General features: G+C 55.4%; 1 protein-coding gene across 9 annotated transcripts in view; it reads left to right on the top strand.

Annotated features, from left to right (window-relative positions):
- Positions 1-247: 247 nt before the first annotated feature.
- The window catches only part of RAP1GAP (RAP1 GTPase activating protein), a 52,890-nt gene continuing 33,309 nt past the window's right edge, over positions 248-19,828 (top strand). For 2 of the 9 annotated variants that reach the window (XR_007136509.1, XM_047792323.1), the window contains exons 1-2: positions 251-335; positions 2,335-2,370. Coding sequence is in view for 7 of the 9 variants with exons in the window: in XM_047792323.1 (XP_047648279.1) it covers positions 292-335; positions 2,335-2,370 (80 nt within the window). In the remaining 2 variants the exon portion in view is untranslated. Of the gene's footprint in view, positions 336-684; positions 700-2,334; positions 2,371-19,828 lie in introns of those variants that run through there. The other 7 variants (XM_047792316.1, XM_047792324.1, XM_047792318.1 and 4 more) reach the window with 5 other exon arrangements.

Genomic DNA, 19,828 nt, shown 5'->3' with positions numbered 1-19,828 from the left:
GCTCCCCGCCCCCGCGGAGGCCCCGCCCGCCAACCCCCCCCCCCGCCTCCCCGCCCCCAGGTCCCAGCTCGGAAAGTCCAGCACACACCCTGCCCTCGGCCGGAGGGCGGCACGAACAAGCGGCCCTTTCTGCGCGTGGCTGCCCCCGACAGCTGGACCGCAGCCCGCGGGGGCGCGGACAATCCCGGGGCTTGTGGCCGGGGGCGGGGCAGCCCGTGTTGCCAAGGGGACCCGGGCGCCGGGAGGCGGCTCTGGCGGCCCCGCGCGGGCAGGCCGGGCGGCGGCGGCACCATGAGCGGCCGAAAGCGCAGCTTCACCTTCGGGGCCTACGGAGGGTAGGTGTGCCGGGCGGGGGCGCTGGTGCGCGCGCAGATGTGTGCGGGGGTGGGGGTGGGGCGCGGGAGAGCGCGCGCCCGGGTGCACGCGCGCCTGCCGGGGTCTGCCTTGACTCGTGGGGGGGTTCTGTAATTGTGAATTTGTGCTTGTGTGAGAGGTGAGCGGTTCGATGTGCGTAAGTTGTAGTGTTGGTAAGTCTGCGTGTGTGTGTGTGTGTGTGTGTGTTCCGATTGGGTACCCATGTGCACGTGTGGGGATGCGAGTGCCCGCGGGCATTCTGTGTTTGTGTCTAAGTGCGCGACAGTGTTTCCGTGTATGACTGTGTGTGGACGGACAGATTGGGCCTGAGCTTGTGCCCTCCCGGTGAGTGTATAGGTAGTGGGGGTAGGAAGGAGCGGGCCAGGGGAAGGCCCACCCCCATCCCTGGACAGCTTGGCCACCCCAATCTTAGCAGCCTGGCTCTCAGGAACCCCCTCCTCCCGGAGCTGCTGGCTGCCTGGACCTGGAGACCTTGAGGGCGATGGGGGGGGTCAGAATGGTGGCTGATCCATCTTTCCCTCACTGTCCCTCCCGACCCCAAGTGCCCACCCCAGAGAGGCAGAGAGATGGGCAGGGCGGGGAGGATCCTTAGGCAGAGATTTGGTAAATTGGGAGGCAGCCTGGATAGACAGACTGGCCGGAACCCCTTCCCTGGCTGGCCAAGTACTTGCATAAGCTTCCCCAGGCCCTGCTTCCCTGAGGTCAGAGGGACACACAGGATCCCCTTTTTGGGTGCAGAGCAGTGGGGCTCACACAGGTAACACTGGAGAATATGTGCACCCTGACCTGTAGGGATTGTGTCCCAGGTACGCCCACTCTCCCGAAGCCCCACCTCCAAGGGGACCTTGCAAAAGGGCTGGGTGGGGTGGGAGATGAGAGGGCTGCCCTCCCTGCATGGGGCCCAGCTAGCCATCAGATGCTGGGCCTGGGTTGAGTTCCGAGACACCAAGGGTCTGCACTCTGTCATGTGACCTTGGACAAGTTCTGGCCTCTCTGGCCTCACTTTCCCCATCTGCAGAGTCCTTGTTAGCTGATCCCTGGAAGGCCAGAGCCCTGCCTCCCCAGAAGATGTCTCCTCAGCTGGCAGAGTCCAATTTGGGGCTCCTTTCCCGTTCTCCTCTGGTCTCTGGCCAGGAGGCAGGAGTCGTTTGTTGTCCCAACAGTGCTGAGCCCCTTGGCCCCCAGCTAAGCCTGCTCCAGCCCTCCCCTACCCAAGGTGCCCTCCAGAGGCAATGAGGGGAGCCTCTGGGAGGGGGCACTGCCCATACACTCTCCCTGATGCTGGGCCTGGAGGGATTTGGGGGAGACACAGCCTGGGGGTGGCCCCTGAACTCTGGGGGGACTTCAGGTCTTCCACTGGCTCTGTGCTAGGGGTCAGGGTGTGTGTGTGTGTTGGGGAGGGGCAGGAGAGGAAGCCCTCGTGGGGCTTCTGCTCCCAGATTCCTAGGCGTTAGTTCCCTGGGTGGATATAAGTAAGCTCCAACTCCGGGATGAAGGCAGGCCACTGGGGAAGTGGTGGTGGGGTTTCTTCCTGCCCACCTTTATAAACACCCACACTCTCCCATCCTGTCTGTAAACACACTCTAAGTTGGCCCTGGCCGCACCCCTCCCTCTTTGCCCTGACCCCAAAGCGCTGTAGTCACTATCTCCCTCCACCTGCTCCGAGACTTCCTATATGCTGACCTGCAGCCCTGCTGCCCCCCGGAGCCAGGTCCTGGGCTCCCGCTCCCCTCCACCCGTGTCTCTAAACCTGCCTCTCTTCTGTTCTCCTTCACTCCACCCCTCGCATGTCCCTAAGCTGATGTTAGGGTCCCTACAGCCTATGGGGGATGGTAATATTTTAGAAACAATACCTCCTCCAGGTCCCTCTGGGAGGGTAGGGGGTGGCCTGATGTGCTGGGCAGGGCCTGGTAAGGAGGGGCTGCCCCCTCACCTGCTGCACCTCTTGCTGTGTTTCAGGGTGGACAAGTCCTTTGCCCCTCGCCGGAGTGTGTGGTGAGTACCAAGGGCTCTCAGGAGTGACTGGGCTGCTTGGCTAAACTTTAGGGTCACTCCCAAACTGTGACCCTATAAAGCCAGACCCCACCAACCCTCCTGCCCATCCTGCAGGTGATTGGGTGGGCAGACTCTCTCCCAGCTCTGCCCCATGTACTCTCCCCCGCAGTTCTTTCTTGAGCTCTGCCTCGGAGTCAGGCAACTCAGATCAAATCTCAGCTCTGCCATTGGCTGTGCAACCTGCAGCAATTCACTCACTTCTCCGAACCTCAGTGTTCTCATCTGTGACATGGGGATTAAAATGCGTGTTTAACAGAGTGCGCACAATTAAAACAGGCCTGACACATTCTAGGTCCTCACTGAAAGGGTTTCCTGCCTTTTCTCATCTCTTTTCTGACTCATATCATGGTGGTTCCTGGTGGGGCTGGTGGCACCTTTAGCCTTTCCACCGACCCCCAGATCCTCTGCTCCCACTGCATATGTAGCCTTCAGAACCCCCTCCTCCAGCCCATTTCCTGCGTCTGAGGCTGCCTCTCTCTGGAGGAGGGAGCGTCTGCAGCTTCCCCAACACTGTGAGCAGTGGGTGGAGGTGCAACCTCACCTCAGGATTCACAGCCCCCCCCCGCCACCCCCCCACCCATGCCCCAGCAGGCGGGTGCCTCTCGGCTTCCCTGGCGCTGGCATCACTTGGGTCTGGCTGGCTGCTCCTGCTGCCACTTCAGCTCCAGCAGGAGAGCCCCCAGTTGCTCTGCTTCCTGCTTTCTGCCCCTGCTGAGGGCTTCCCTGAGTCCCCAGTCCCTAAAGTGCCACCCCCAGCTGCTAGATGACTCCTATCTGGCACCCTTGCTTTACCTGCTGCCAAAGCCTCCCTAGGAAGCCACACCTGGAGCAGGAGGCACATGGAGTACCCAGGCTGAGCTCCAGGGCCTGCCCTTTTATTTCCCTTTGATGCTCTCTGTGCAACCCGGAGCCAGTTACTGTCCGTCTTTGGGTTTTATCTCCTGCAGCTGTGCCTCTACTATGTGCAGAGCCAGTGGAGCCTCTACTGTGTGCAAGGCCTTATGCTCAGCCCAGAGCAGGGTAGGGTGAGCAGAGATAGAGATGGAGGTGAGGAAAACGCCTTTTCCTTCAAGGAGTTCAATACTAATATCCCAGTAAGTGCCGTGTGTCAAGCACCTGCTGTGCGCCAGGTATTATTAAATGCTAGAACGACATCATTACACATAATCTTTACCACATCCCGGAATGAGGGACTTTTAGCCCTAATGACAGATGAGAACAATGGTGCAGAGAGCGGAGAAGTGATTTGCCCACGTTCACACGGCTGGTGAGTGGCACAGCTGGGATTTGAATCTGGATCTTCCAGACTCTGTGCGGAACCCAGAGTCTCACTCGCTCTGTCCCAGGGCCTCCAGGCCCCAGAGCAGATCTGAGGGAGAGATGCCCTTGATGGAAGATTGGAAGAGGGAGGGGTGACCCAGAAAGCTCACTCTGCAGAGCCCTGAGCGGAGTCAGAGATGAGGGTCTAGGACGGATAGTAACTAAAGTCTCCTCTGCTCCCCGAACCTCAGTGACACACTAATAGAGTAAGACTCTGGGATAACGAGGACTTGGGCCGTTACCCACAATGCCTTGCCCCACGCCCTCCTTGCTGGAGCTGCTGTCCATGGTGCTAGCCCCTGGACCCTCCCTTCTGTCCCTCCCCAGGCCAATTGCTTAGCCCTCGGCCTGTGCCTGGCATATAGCGAGTGCTCTGTAAATGGGTGAGGGGGGTTGCTTTGACTATTATTATCATTTCCTGGCATTCAAGGCCGTCTTTGCCTCACTTTGCAACCTGGGACTCAATTGTCCCATGTGCTACATTTCTTTTTTTGTTTGTTTTGGGTGTTTTGTTTGTTTGTTAGGGCTGCACTTGAGGCATATGGAGGTTCCCATGCTAGGGGATGAATCACAGCTGCAGCTGCCAGCCTATGCCACAGCCACAGCAATGTGAGATCTGAGCCGCATCTGCGACCTACACTACAGCTCACAGCAACGCCGGATCCTTAACCCACTGAGTGAGGCCAGGGATCGAACATGCATCCTCATGGATACTAGTTGGTATCGTTAACCGCTGAGCCATGAAGGGAAGGCCTGCAATTCTAATCAATGGGAATATGGCCCCCTTGAGCACCACCTCATGCTTTTGCTCACATTGTCCCCTCCTCTTGACCTGCCCTCCCGTCCTGTCTCCATGACCCCTCACCACAGCTCCAGCCCACTTTTATCACCACTTGTCAAGTGGTTCCTTTCCAGATCCCCACACCCCATCTTTCTCTCCTTGAATGCTTTCCTGCTGCTTAGCACACACGTCAGTGCTCAGTCCTAGGGTCATGGAAAGAGCATGGCCTTCGGAGTCGGATGCGTGGATTTGAATTTGCCTCTGCCGTGTGCTAGTGGTATGGGCAGGTCACATACCTTCTCTCAGCCCTGCTCGATGCTCGGTAGTATTTGTTGACTTGGCTCTTTCAGTGAGTTGACCTCAGTTGAGTTTAGCATATCCACATAGCACTGCAGCTTGAGGCAGGCTCCGCAGCCTCTGAAAGCAGGGGTTGCTTGAGTTACTTTTGATTTAGGCCCACTTTCCGGCAGGAGTCCCATAAAAGCTGGGCTGTACTCTTCACCTCTCTGTCCTCCACACAGTTTTGCACAACTACCCAAACTGAGTAAATGCTTAATGAATATTTGTGAGAGTGAATTGCCTCTGTCCAAAGAGTGGAACAGGTGAAGCTTTGACAAGTAGGCTGGGAGGGCTTCCTGGAGGAGGTGTGATTTCCCCACCTATTTAAAAAAAAGGATTAAGAGGTAGGGGCTTGGATCAAGGGAGCAGTGAGACCTGGTAGAGACCAGAGGTGATCATGGCTGGGATTCCCTACCCCCTGCCCCTCATCAGCAGGTTATTGGCCATGGAGGAACACAGAAATAGTGTGTGTACACGTTAGAGGAATGCAGCCCATTGGGTGGATTAGACCCAGTGGGATAGTGGATGACTCCGGTTCTGCTGCTGTAATGGGACTAGACATTTAAGGTGGGTTCAGATGGTGGGGGGAGGAGGAAGTGGAGTGGTGAGGGTGGAAGAGCTAGGTGGACTCGTGTAGGGAAAGATTCTGGAAGAGGAGAGTCAACTTTGGCCTTAAAGCTGGGACCCTGGAAGGAGGAGGCAGGACCTGGCAAGGGGTCAAGGCTGGTGAGGTGCTGGGTATTTTGCTACAGTTGTCTCATTAAGTCATGACAACATTTCTGAAAGTTGACCTGAGTGTCCCTATTTTAGAGGCCAAAACCAAGAGTGAGAATGTTGAAGTCTCCAGCCCAAAGTCGCACAGCTGATGAAGGCTGGACTCAAATCCAGCTTTTCCTCCCGCCAGGGCAGAGACCTCAGCCAGAGATGAGGAAGCCACAGGAATGAGAAAAATCCTGGTTGTAGGATGAAGGAGGAGGCGGGGAAAGGATCCCTCTGAAACAGGGGTCACTCCCTGGCCCCATGGAAAGCCCATCTGGTCACCAAGCTGTTTCCCCATGCCAGGGATGGTACCAGCTGCTCGCATACATGAGGCATTTTTCAGGTCCCCGGCCCTGGGGGGAGCACCTCATCTGAGTTATTTTGTTCCATCCTCACACCAGCTTTACGAAGTAGCAACTATTACCATCCATCTCCATTTTACAGATGAGGAAACTGAGGCTCAGAGAGGGGACATGGCTGGCCCAGGGGCACGCAGTCCGTGCCTGGTGAACCCAGGCTGCCGCACGGTCGGCCTGAGCCCACACCTTTAGCCCCAGCTCTCCTGGCTGCTGCCTGTGCCAAGTCAGGGGCTTGGGTGGGTGGCCCCTGCCCTCAGGTGGCTCCTCTCTGTAATCACTGGGCTGGAAGCCCCGGGGGCCTATGTCCTGCTACAGGAAGCAAGAGGCTGGCCTCATTAGTGGTTCTGAAATGCCAGGCGGGCACAGCCTGCTGGGCCTCCTCATCAATTATGTAGTTGGTGGGCAGGCCCCCAGTGGGCAGCTCGCAGAGCACAGGATGGGGGAGCTAGCTGCTGCTGCCTGAGCCCACACCTGCCACCCTCCCCTGGGCCAGGATCCCCCAAGGTGAGTGCCAGGGCAGCTCCCGCCTCATCCCCCAGCCCTAGCCTGGGTGAGGGGGTTCCACTGGGGACAGGGGCAGGGATGCTGGGGCCCAGGTGATTAGCCTACCTGTCCCAGCAGCTACTTCTGAGGGAGGCTGGGACCTTGACTGAGCTGCGAGTCATCTGGGATGAGGGTGGGCAGAGTCAGGCTGAAATAGAGGCTTAGGTGAACAGGCCCCTGACTGCACAGAGCCTTAGAGGGATGGGGTTGTGGTCATTTATTTATCATTCATTCATTCAGCCACATGGAACCACTGATCACCTACTGTGTGCCAGACAGTTCGAGGGACTGCAGATCCAGTGGAAAATGAGACAAGCCCAGTCCCTCTCTTCAGAGGGCTTGATTTGACCTCTTTGAGCCTCTTTGAGCCTCAGTTTCCTCATGTGTAAATAGAAAGTAGGGAAGACAGTCCAAAAATAGACCAAAAAAAATGTGATGGTTATGCTGAATTTTAAAGCAAGGGTAGATGCTAACAAGAGCTGATCCTTACCTGGAGCTTACCCAGCATGCTTTCCAAAGCCCTTTCCATAGATTGATAGATTGAATCCTCACAACAACCCAACAAAGCAGGTACTATTATTATTCCTGGTTTTAGGGCTGAGGAAACAGCATGCAGAGGCCAGGTAACCTGTTCAAGGTCTTGGCAAGGCTGAGATTTGAACCCAAACACCTGGGTTCTGGTTTGCACATCACCCTGTACTTTGAGGCCGGAGGATGATGGAGGGGTGCCATGGAAGGCCTTTCTGGGGAGGTGGCTTTCGAACCCAACCCTGACGAATGAGAAGAGCCACTTGAGAAAACAGCAGATGCCAAGGCCCTGAGGCAGGGATGAGTTTGGCGTGTCCTCAGAACAGGGAGGAGGTACGCGTGGCTGGAGGGATGTGGGAGAGTGAGCTCAGGGGCGGGTTTGGAAAGGGGAAGGGCCGGCCTGGGGGTCTTGCAGGCAGGGTAGGAGTTTGGGTACGATACCAGTGACTGACAGGCAGTCACAGAGTCCAGACTCTCGGCTTTGTGAAATGTTAGAGACTTTGGGCCTCCTGGAATCTTTGGAGATGGAGAGATGTGTGAGGCACCCTCCTAGGGCCTCCCACTCAACAGGGAGCTCTCCTTTGGTTGAGAACCCCTTTGACTATTGGAAGAAGACCCCCTGGGGCAATTGTACCTTTATTTTCAGTGGCTTCACAGACCTCTTGAAGCCCATCATCCCTGTTTGAGACCATCAGGACCCCTTGGCAGCTCCTTGACTCTCCATTCGATGCTCACTCCTAGTGATGGGAGGCTCACTACCTCTGAAGTAGCCCGTTCCTTTACTGGGCAGCTCAGATGAATATCAGAATTCTTTCTTACTTAGAATCAGCTGCCCAAGCCTAGATGCACCCTCCGGTCTCCCAACTCCAACGGTGGCCCTTTAATGAGACAAAGATAGGGATTATGTATATGCCCAGGTCTGCTCTTCCTGAATAGTCACTCATCCGAGCCCTCCCTCCTTTTCATCCTCTGCTTAGCTCAGCTTGCACAGGCCTTGGAGTCCCTTTAGTTGTCCCTCTCTGTCTTCCCATGGGGGTGAGGCAATGTCTCCTTTTGGGGAAGGCCACTTTCTGGGCCAGGGGGAAATCCTAGGAGAGGCTCCAGACCAGAGAAGACCCCCCCCAACCCCCATTCCAGGAAAGAGCCTCCCAACCTAAGGAGAAAAGAGAAGATCTCCAGATGGGTTCCGGTCCCAAGACTGCCTCTCTTTTTCTGTGTGATCTTGGGAAATGAATCCCCATCTTTGGGCAGTTCCCCCCCACCCCCCACCCCCACCCCTGGTGCCTACCTTTGGCACAAGCATGAGGCAGAGATGGTCCTTGGGGGATCTTGAAGCTCTAAGGTTCCCAGTCTGTTTGGCCCTGCTTGGCCCTGCACCCCACGCTACTCAGGCTGAGGTCCCTTGTTTGGAAAGAGGTGGGTTCTGTTTTCAGGCAGAGCTGAGTTCAGATACCAGCTTCACTTGCGGTGTGGCCTGGCCCAAGCTGCTCTGCCTCTCTGAACCTCAGCTTGTTCATTACAATAAGAACCAGACTGCTTTTCCCCCACAGGGGACTTAGAATGAAGTAAGCTCATTGTGTGCACTCTGTGGCTGATTTCCCTCTCTCGGAGCATTTGCATTTTGAGAGAAAAGACTCATTAAACCAAAGAGAGACTCATTAAAATTTTAGTGCTAGAATTTTAGGCCCTGTGGAGGTGGCTTATTTGAGGAGAAGTGATTAAGGAAGGGACCTTTCTAACATCCCCAAATCCCATAAAGGCTTTCCTCGGCTCAGGGTCTCTCCCAAGACAGTCATTCACTCGTTTAGCAAATTAATTCAACAAATACTTAATGTGAGAAAGCCCTCTAAGGGCCAACCGAACTATGCAGTGCTGGACAATGGGGATCTGGTGGAAAAGGCCACTCCCCTCCCCCACCCAAGTTCAAGGGCAGTGGGAGGAATGAGGAAGGAGACAGTTCTAATGGGGGTACTAAGTGTTGATCGGGCGGATGTGGGGAGTTCTGAGAGCTCAGAGAAGGATTTCTCCCCTGTACCTGGGAATCCGGGTAGGATTCCTGGAAGAGGTAACCCAGAAGCTAAAACTTAAAGGACACGCTGAAGAGGGTCAAGTGGCAGTGTGTCTGCACGCGTGTGGTGGAGGAGGAGGAGCCTGTGCCAGGAGAATGTTCCAAGAAGAGGAGGTGGCAGATCAGCCATGTGGAGGAAAAAAGTATTTGGTGGCCTTGTGCTGGGCACAGGGCAGAACTAGACCTGGCAGCAGACAATGGGAGAAGCAGCTACTGGTCATATTCTTGAATCCCTGTTGGGACTTCCTGTGGGTGCCCTGGTGGGTCTGAACCCCCCAGCCACCATAGGGCGGAGGCCTGCTGGCCCATCACCCACGGCCCTCCCTCCCCTCTGCAGGAACTGCCCTGTGTGGTGCTGTCAGCCCCGGGGCTGGGTCCAGTGTAGGATAACTTTTTCCAGTCTTATAAAATAAAGGCAATAAAAGTACCTACGCCTAAGATTGTTGTGGGGATTAAATGAGATAATGTGTACCAAGGTCTAAAACCAGGGTCTGGCACAATTGTAGTCACTGCCGTGTCGTCCCTACAAGCTGGGCCCTGCACTGGGGGCGGAATGGCTTAGTATGTGGACCCCGCCCTCTGGAAGCTCACCACCTGCTGGAAGGTGAGACCTGCCCATGAGCATGCTTTCCGCTGTGGGCATTGACCTTGACACTGACCCTGAGAATGCTTGACACTGGCTTTGCAGCCAGCCATGCCTGCACTGAGTCCTGGCTGGATGCCCCTGGCCAGTGCCTCCCTGACTGAGCCATGGTTTCTTCCTTTGTGCAGCGGGGTCATTAGTTGTCCCCACCTCAGGGCGAATGGGAGGAGTGAGAAGGGGCTTTTTTTTTTTTTTCCCCTGCACCTGTGGCATGTGGAAGTTTCTGGGCCATGGCTCAAACCTGTGCTACAACAGTGACCCGGACCCCTGCAGTGACAACACCAGATCCTTAACCCACCATGCCACAAGGGAGCTCCTAGGAGGTACTTTTAAAGGGTCGGCCCAGCCTAACAGCACAGTTCATTCAGATGGAGAAACAGCACTCTCATGCTCTGAGGCTCATTTTCCCATCTGTGAAATGGGAAGGTTAGCTCCTAAACAGTCTGACATGCTGGGGTTCTAGTGGAGTCAGATAGTCCCTAATACCGACCTGGTTTGACTGTTTGCTGTGTGACCTTGGGCTAGAGACTTAACCTCTCTGAACCTCAGTTTCCACACCTGTGAACAGGGACAATATTCACCTCACAGGATTCTTTCAGGAATCCCATTAGCCATTTGTTCATTCAACGAATACTTAGCAACCCTGCCATGCTGTTATATAACATTTAAGAATTGGGGATACAGCAGTGACCCTGACAGACGAGGTGTCTGGCCTCATGTAAGTTACCTTCCAGTGCAGGAGACAGATGCAAAGTGAGCTGACAGACACATAAGGTGATTTCAGAAGGGGGGTGGTAGTGAGTGACATAGTGGGTGGGGAGGAGCCCCGCCCTTGCTAAGGGTATCAGGGAGGGCCTCTCAGGCCTGAGTGGGAAGGAGGTGGAAGGCGGCTGAGCAGGCGGCGGTGTTGGAGGCCCATCTTCTCTCAGATCAAGAACTCTGCTCATGAGGCAGATCCGGGGAAGGGGCTGGGCATGGTGGGCAGGCATGCAAGACCAGGCTTGGGCTGGGCCTCCGATGAGACGGCAGGTGCAGGCAGAGGCGGGGCCTCTGAGCCCTCAGGGGTGGAACCCACTGCAGGGCACAGGCAGATCCCCCTGCCCAGAAGTATTCTGGGGTCTGGGCCTGACTCTTTTAGGCAGGGTTTGAGGGAGGGGAGCAAAGGAACTTAGGCCTGCTTTCTATCTCACCCCGGCCAACCTGGGCCTGAGCCCTGGTCACAGAAGGCCCCGTCGTTCCCAGCTGTGGGCTGCCCACAGGCCAGAGGTTCTCTGAGATACTTCCTAAACACACGCACGATTTCCCTACTCACAGTCATAGACTGGACGCCCGTCTGGGCAGCTCTGTCGTGAACGTAGGCCTGTATACACACTCACGCGTGAGCCAGGTGAATGAACTGGGTGTCGACTGCGGGCCAGGCCCCCAAACAGATCTAGTCCTCAACGGAGGAAGCCCCGTTTCCAGTGGCAGAGACTGATAGTGACCTGACAGTCACACCAGGGCAAGTGCAAACCAAATGGACAGACAGACAGCCCTCTGGGAGAGCCAGTCAGAGTCAGGGCGGGGGGGTGGGGGGGTGCAGCCTGACCCAGCCTGGGGAGGGGACTCCAGAAAGACTAAATCAGAGCATGCCACACGAAGTGTGATGGGGGCAGGCGGGGGAGGGTGGGACCGGTGGAGGGACAGGTAGAACAGTGCGTGCGGAGGCCTGGAGCTGGGGCAGATGCTCGGGGCCCCGTGGGCCACGTGAGGCAGTTGTCTCCATCCTGCACACAGTGGAAGCCATGGGCGGTGGGCGGGGGGGGTGCTCTTAGGCAGGTGGATGACGGGATAGATACAAACACGCTCGCCTCCGAACCCACGCACACCCCAGACACGACCGCTTTCTCTCCCGCCCACGTTTCATGTTCTTGCCAGGCCTCCCACCCACATCCTCACCCACGAGTTGCACACACCCTCTCACCCCTGCTGGGGGCGGGGAGCGCACTGCAGGAAGCCTCGTGCTGACTCCCAGCTCAAGTGTCATTTGTTCCACCTGCCTGCCGAATTTGTGGGGCAGGGCCCTCTGAGGCAGTCAGGATCGACCTCTGCACACACCGTGTTTGCACAGACATGTACAGCCCCCTCCTACACGTGCCGGGGCCCTCTAGCTTCGGGAGTACTTTCACAGGCGATATCTCATCGAATTCTCCCAGCAGCCCTGCATGGGGAATTAGCAACACCTTTTTACAGCTGAGGCAGTTGAGGCTCAGAGAGGTCAAGCGACGTGTCCCAGGCCACACAGCTGGAGATTGACTGCATCCAGATTTGGACTCGGGTCCATTCCATCTGATCTCTGGATCTGTCCACTGGTCCACACAGACTCGGCACACACCGCTGTGCTCTCTTCCTCTCCAGGCTCTCCCTGAGAAGGCGGCAAGTGACCTTCAACACCAAATTCTTGCTGAAACACGTTGATCAAATTGGAAAGCGATTGAGAGCCCCAGTGTGTGCCCACCTGCCTGGTGACCCTGAGGTCTTGGGGGGTGGTTCCAGGGGTGGGGCTGGGCATCTGTCAGCCTGCCTGCCTGGGGCAGCTCGGGGCAGGGACCTGAAGCCAGGAGCAGAGGCTTCATTTGCATTGCTAAGGAGATGGACAGCCTTGTCCTGCACAGGCTGACCCCAGCTGGCCTGGCTCCCAGGACCTGACAGCTGAGGTCCCAGGGTATAGCCTGTGCCCTGCAGCCTGAGTGGCTTCTCTCCTGCCTTCTCTCCTTCCTGCCCCTCAGAGCAGGGCACCTAGTGTATGTGGGTGGAGGGGGAGAGCTGGGCTTCAGGCTCAGCCAGAACAAGGGTACAGCCCAGCTCACTCCCTCCTGCCCAGGGGACCTTGGCCGTGATGTTTTCCCTCCCTCGGTGTCACTTGGAATAAGGAGTGACCAAAACCTCCTTCTCAAGTTGACTGAGGAAGGTAAAGGAGTCGGGCATCTCAGACAACTGACTCAATAGGGCTTCTTTTTTTTCATCTTTCATGTTTTTCTCTGATTATAAAAATAATAAGTGCTTATTGTAAAAATCCCAACAATGCCAGGAAATATATCCTGTAGAAGGCAGAAAATCCTGGTGGTCCTGTTTTCCAGAGATAACCCATGTGAACTTTTACGTGTCATTTAAAATTTTGACAAGTGAGATTTTCGTTGTGCTTTTTTCACTCAACAGTATGCCTCAAATCCTCCCTTCCTTCAGGACTAGAGACCCGCTTTTCTTTCCTGCATGGTATTCCATGGTTTGTATGTGCCTTGTTGTATTTAACCAGCTTCCAGATTTCAGCCAAGGTGAACCCTGCCGCAGTGAATGGCTTCTGTTCCTATATTTTTGTGCTTTTTGTAAGCATTTCTGAAGGATAAATGCCTAGAGGTAGAGTTGCCGGGCCAAAGAGTGTGCACATTTTCAGTCTCTAACAGGAATGGCAAACAGACAGCCAGAGAAATACCAGCAATCCATGTGCCTCTGGAAGACCCGGGGAAGTCCATTTCCTCAAAATAATGGGAATTCCTCTGCTGCCTCTGCCTTTGACCACAGACCTTAGAGTCAAGAGGAATCAATTTCACATGTGGGAGGTGCCAGGGCAGGTCATACTCTTCCTATTCCCATACTTTGGAATCTCTCTCCTTCCTCCTTGCTTGCCTTTGCTTGACGGGGAGCTTACTACCTTACACGGCTCTATTCGATACATTGTTTCTTGGGTTAGACTCTAGCCTACCTTCTCACAACTTATACCAAGCAGCCCTGCCTCAGACCTTGGCAGCCTTCGGAGGAAGGAAAAAGGGAAGAAAGGAAGAGAGAAGGGAGAGGCCAGGTTTTGATGAATGTTTACACACTTTACATGTACGAACTCCTTTTTTTTTTTTTTTTTTGGTCTTTTTGTCTATTCTGGGGCCTCACTGTAGCATATGGAGGTTCCCAGGCTAGGGGTCCAATTGGAGCTGTAGTCCGCCGGCCTATGCCAGAGCCACAGCAATGCCAGATCCGAGCCGTGTCTGTGACCTACACCACAGCTCACAGCAACACTGGATCCTTAACCCACTGAGCAAGGCCAGGGATCAAACCCGCAACCTTGTGGTTCCTAGTCAGTTTTGTTAACCACTGAGCCACGACGGGGACTCCCTTTTTTTTTTTTTTTCTTTCTTTCTTTCTTTCTTTCTTTTCCATGTATGAACTCCTTTAGTCCTCATGACAACCCTTGGAGGCAGACACTGCTATTATCTCTGCATATTATAGATGAAGAAACGGAGGCTCAGAGAGGTTAGGTAACTTGCCCAAGTCCCACAGCAGTTAAGTGGCCAAGCCGGGATATGAACTTAGGCAGTGTGGCTCCACAACCCACACCTCTGATGTTATGCTGCCTCTCTGGCCAGAGGCCTATAATCTATTGAACACCTACTGTCTACTCAGCTCTAGGCTAGATTGTACCTATGATACCTAATGTAGTCTATACTACAACTTGCCAAGTAGGTGTTACTGTCCCATTTTGCAGATGAGGAAACTGAGGCTCAGAGAAGTGAAGTAACCTTGGGAGTCTAAGGCCCTCTCCCCAGCCCCTGCTGGGCTGAGGGGTCCCTCCAGGGTTCCAGTTTCAACCAGTCTTCGGTGGACTCAGCTCCCAGTTTCTCATCCTCCCATTCGCCCTCCTGTGGAATTTCAGAGCCTTAGGATCATCTAGTCTGGCCCAGCGTCTAGTGCAAAATGCTTGGTGATTTCATTCTGTACACATGGCAACTTGGGGGCAGAGCCACAGCTTCTTCTTTTCTCTTTGGTTAGGAGATGGTGACCTTGTCCCTCTCCGCGCAGGTTTCACCTTGGCCTGGCCGGGACTTCTGCCCATCAGTGGCCTGGAGCCCCTGGGGCTGCAAACCCACTGGCTGGGAGGGAGAGGGATGGATTTAACAAGGGCTCAGCCTGGAGGGTTTAGTGTCTGAGCAGTGAGGCCATGGGGCACCAGGCACAGCTAGGGAACAGTCCCGGCCATGTCATTGGGCTTTGCTATGAGGTGGAGGAGGCCTGGATCACCCTGCTCTGATGCCAGCACCCAACACCATTGTCTGGCTCAGAGTGGGCGTCAGGATGTGTGTCCTGAATGAGTGACTCAGCCTAGGAATGAAGGGCACATGGGAGGGTGGGTGGGCGATGGAGTGAGTGAGCAAAGGAATGCCTGGGGTTCAGAAGGGAGACCCCCTGGGCTGCAGAGGCTGGGAGAGGACAATAAGGTGAAGGAGGAGGGGATGTGGGTGGCTGGAAGGCTGCGCTTGGTCCTCAGGCCCAGCCACTGGGTGCGGGGAAGGCTCCCTGCGCCTGGGCTCCAGCTGATGGGTAAGCTGTCCTCTGTCCATGGGGACAAGGAGCAAAGCAGCTGGGTTGGGCTGCAGGTGTGATACTTGGGCAGATCGTCACCTCTGTCCCGCATTCTCTTTTTCTTCCATGTGGAATGGAGGTAACACTACTGTTACCGGCCTTTGGTTCCTTGTGAGGCTGTTCAGAGTGTCTAGGGCAAAGGAAGCTTGTAAACTGTGAAGTGCCAGGCCTGGTCTGCAGATGTTGTTGTTACCCAGCAGGAAGAGGCCCCGTGGCTAGGTCATCTCAGTGTCACTCCTCCTCCTGCTCCCGTTGCAGGGAGGAGCCAGTCCCCTAGGGAGGTGGAGGGTCAGGCTTAGGCCACTGCAGGCCTTGGGCCACCTGGGCAGGGGAGGCACTGACGGGCAGCTGGCAGATGGGAGGCCCAGTTCCCAGGTGCTGTGCCCCCAGGTGGGGGCCAGTCGCATGACCTCCTCCCGGGGCTGCCAACCTGTTGTTTGCTCAGGAGGCTGCTGCCTGGCACAGCTCCGGGATCCGGGTGTCTAGGCGCTCTGCCAGCACAGGGTGAGGGTGCCCCCCCGCCATGATACACCTTCCCGCTCACCTCTGCCCCTCCTGGAGCCTGAGGTTCTCTCCTCCTGCCTCCGGGGACCCTGCCAGCTCTGCCACTGGGCAGCTGCAAGACGCTGGCCCATTGCTGAGCCTCTGCTTCCTTATCTCTGAAATGGTGTGAAGATAACAGCAGCCCTCAATCCAGGTTGTCGTAGGGTTACAGGACATGGCAGCGCTTGGCTCTCCCCCCTACCCCGAGTCCCTCCCCCCACCTTCTCTCCCTACCCCCCCATCCCAGCCACCAACATGCCCCCCTGCGTCCTGGCCAAGGTCAAAGGTGCCTGCAGAAAGTAGAGTCAGGAGCAGCCACGCCTGTGTCCCCCACCCCTGCTCCCGCCAGCCCTCCCCATGGGCCTCCAGAGGAGTGGGCCAGGCTCCCCAGGCCTAGCTTCAGAAATTCACTTACCGGCTGCCCCTGGCCACCTTCCCTGTCACCTTGGCAAGGCCAAGGGCAAGCAGCTCTGGATAGTTGAGCTCCGGAGACAATGGGTCTCTGTGGCCCCTGGGGGAGGGGGCAGTTCCAGGGTGACCTCTAGTCTCTGGTTTCAGGAGATTAGAGGCCACTCAGACCTGACACCACAGCTGGGAGACACAGGCATTCTCCCAAGCCCCATTCAGAGGACCACTCTCAGGGGCGTGAGGGTCCACGGGAGCAGCCCTCCGCCCACTTCTCACTCTGAGGTCTGCGCCCACTCCCCATCCCCCCAGGTTGGTAAAACCAGCTGGCTTCATGGAGACCAGGGAGACTCAAGTGACCCTGACCTCTGGCGACCAGAGCTGGGCTGGCCTGGACCCCTTAGGCCCCTGTCCTGGGTTAGCCCCTGCCAGATCCTTCTCAGCCCTGTGTTCATCAGCTGGCCGAGCTCCTCTTCTGCCCTCCCAACCTCCTATGTCTGGTTTCCCAACTTGTGGGCGTGCTGTTCGGCACCTGCCCAGCCCCCCTGCTCTCCGTCACAGGCCCCTGCCTAGGTGGTCATATGTCACCTGCTCTGGGCCACCAGAGTTTCACCTGTTTCAGCTGAATTTTAAATCTTGAGTGGTTTACTGGGCAGAAAAGAAGGAAAGGGCACTCCTGGCTGAGAGGAAAGCCTGTGCAGAGGCTCCGCAGCATGAAACAGCGTGGCTTGTTTGGAAAGCAGCCTGCAGCCCAGCCAGCTTAGGACAGGAAGTGGGTGTGTGGGGGGGGAATGAGGCTGGGGGAGTCAGCAGGGGCCAGATCTCCCTGGGGGCCTCCATCCAGGGCAGCTGTCTCTGGATGGCCAAAGGGCCAAGACCCACTCTTAGGATCGCCCAGCCACCGCTCTGGTGCCTGAAAGAGTGGGGTTATCCAGCAGAGTGGCTAATAATGATATAATAATAATAACAACAATAGCAAACACTGCTGCAGCACTGACTCTGCTTTCTGGTTCACAGCAGCCTTAGGAGGTAGGTACATTATCGTCTCATTTTGCAGGTGAGAGAAAAAGAAGCCCCTCCCACCAACTCTCCAGCTAGTTAACAGGTGGGAAGCCCCCCAGGGAGGCATCTGGTCACCTGTCTTCCGTCTTCCCTATCTCTCCAATCATGCCTGGGTCTGACCTGAAGTTTTGCAGAGTGGGGATCCTGGCTGAGAAGTTCTCCCAGCCGCTTGGCGGCTTCCTGGACCAGTGGTGGCCTGGGTTCTAGTCCCCCATCTGCTTCCGCCTTGGTGGTTGATTTCAAGTTGGTCGTTTAACCTCCCTGAGCCTCAGTTTACCCTTCTGGGAATGGGGAATCCTAGTGACTGCCTTATCTCCTGCTCCAGTTCCGGTGAGACTCCCAGGAGGGAGCAGATAAAGAGGGCTTTTGAAAAGTACAAAGAGCTGTACTCACGACAGTGCAATTATTATTGTTACCTCGATGTGGAGATAAGGGAGGAGAGGAGGTACGGTGACAGTTGCCAAGAAACCCGGGAGCTGTCAGCAGTGGCTTCCGCCCTGGCCCATCCCACTCAGGAGCTGGGCCACTGGGCCCCTCCCCCCACACCCCGCCACACCGGTTCCCTGGGAGAGATGGGTGCTCTGAAAGGGAGGGGAGCTAGGGCCAGCTCGCTGGTGGCCATGCACCTGCAGGGCCTCAAGGTGACCCTGGAATGTGCCTGGCCTGGACTCCAGGTTGGCTCTGGCTTTCGGTGTGACCTTGAGCAGGTCACCTCCTTTCTGGCTGCCGCCTATTCCTGTGTCCAGGTGTCCTGTACCTATAGGCAGGTGTCCAGGCCAGACAGGGTAGGATTAGAGCTGTACCTAGGGAGGATGCTGGGCGGTGGCAGCAGGAGCCAGGGGCTGTGATGGGGAGGCCGTAGGGGGCTGGGTGACAAAACTGAGGGCCTCAGGTGAGAACAGCTGTAATGTGTGTAGTAGAAGAACCCTGGGCAGGAGTGAAACCTGGCAGTGCCTTATCCCTGATGTGACCTTGGGCTTGTCACTTAACCTCTCTGAGCCTCAGTTTTCTTATCTGGAAAAAAAAGTTGATAATAGCCCAACCACACAAAGCTGCTATAGTGAACGAATGAGGCAATGCCTATGCAAACTACAGAGTGCTATGCAGATATGACCTCAGTCCTGGCCAGGGGAAAGGAAAAATGGGGAGAGTTCCCCATGTCCCAGTGAGCTCCAGACACCTCCCAGCTGCTACATGTGCAGGAAGAAGGCAAAGGATTTTTTTTTTAGGGCTGCACCTGCGACATATGGAGGGTCCCAGGCTAGGGGTCTAATTGGAGCTACAGCTGCTGGCCTACGTCACAGCCACAGCAATTCAGGGTCTGAGCTGCGTCTGCCAGCCGACACCACAGCTCACGACAATGCCGGATCCTTAACCCACTGAGCAAGGCCAGGGATCGAAGCCACAACCTCATGGTTCCTAGTTGGATTCGTTCCCGCTGCGCCAGGACGGGAACTCTGAAGGCAAAGCATTTTAAGCTGAGCCAGGCCACAGGGTCAGGAAGGTTTTCAGAGAAGTGGGGAGGGGGTAGAGACTTGGGGGGCCCATGTGAACCAAATGATGGAGACCAGGAGGAGAAAGGGTTGGGATAGGAGAGAAAGAGGAGGGACAAGAGATTCAAGACAAGGAGGAAAATGACCAGTAGGGGGAGGTCTGCAGAGACCAGAGGCAGAGGGGAATGAAGGGTGGGCTAGGAAAGTGGGGAAAGGGCAGGGGCATGGTCAGGAAGGCCGCAAGGAGGAGGAGGCATCAGAGGAGGCTAGAGGGGTAGGGAGGGAGGCAGGAGGCTGAGTTTATTCACTTCTTCAAAAGTATTTATTGAGCAACTACTGTATACTAAGAGATGGTAGAGAGTAGCCTTAGGGCAGCATCTAGATCTAATGGTCAGGGGTTCAAATCCTCTGTATTTCACTTGTAGGCAGCATGACCTTAGACACATGGCTTAAGCTCTGTCTTAGTTACCTCCTCTGAAAGATAAGGACTTTTTTAAATAATGATTTTTATTTTTTCCATTATAGCTGGTTTACAGTGTTCTGTCAATTTTCTATTGTACAGCAAGGTGAACCAGTCACACATACATATATATATTCCTCTTTCTCACATTGTCATGTTTCATCACAAATAACTAGATAAGTTCCCAGCGCTATACAGCAGGATCTCATTGCTTATCCATTCCAAAGGCAATAGTCTGCATCTATTAACCCCAAATTCCCAGCCATTCCACTCTCTCCCCCTCACCCTTGGCAACCACGAGTCTGGCTCTCCATAGCCATGATTTTCTTCTCTGTGGAAAGGTTCATTTGTGCTGTATATTAGATTCCAGATATAAGTGATATCACATGGTATTTGTCTTTCTCTTTCTGACTTAATTCACTTAGTATGAGAGTCTCTAGTTCCATCCATGTTGCTGCAAATGCCATTATTTTGTTTCATTTTTCTTTTCAGGGCTGCACCTGTGGCAAGTGGAGGTTCCCAGGCTAGGGGTCTAATTAGAGCTATGGCTGCCAGCCTATGCCAGAGCCACAGCAATGCCAGATCTGAACCGAGTCTGTGACCTACATACACCACAGCTCACAGCTGGATCCTTAACCCACTGAGCAAGGTCAGGGATCGAACCCACAACCTCATGGTTCCTAGTTGGATTCATTTCCACTGTG

This window comes from Phacochoerus africanus, chromosome 8 (genome assembly GCF_016906955.1).
Source record: "Phacochoerus africanus isolate WHEZ1 chromosome 8, ROS_Pafr_v1, whole genome shotgun sequence".
In the NCBI taxonomy this organism is placed as follows: domain Eukaryota; kingdom Metazoa; phylum Chordata; class Mammalia; order Artiodactyla; family Suidae; genus Phacochoerus; species Phacochoerus africanus.
Note: the sequence above shows the minus strand (reverse complement) of the source record. Positions and strands in the feature narration are given on the sequence as shown.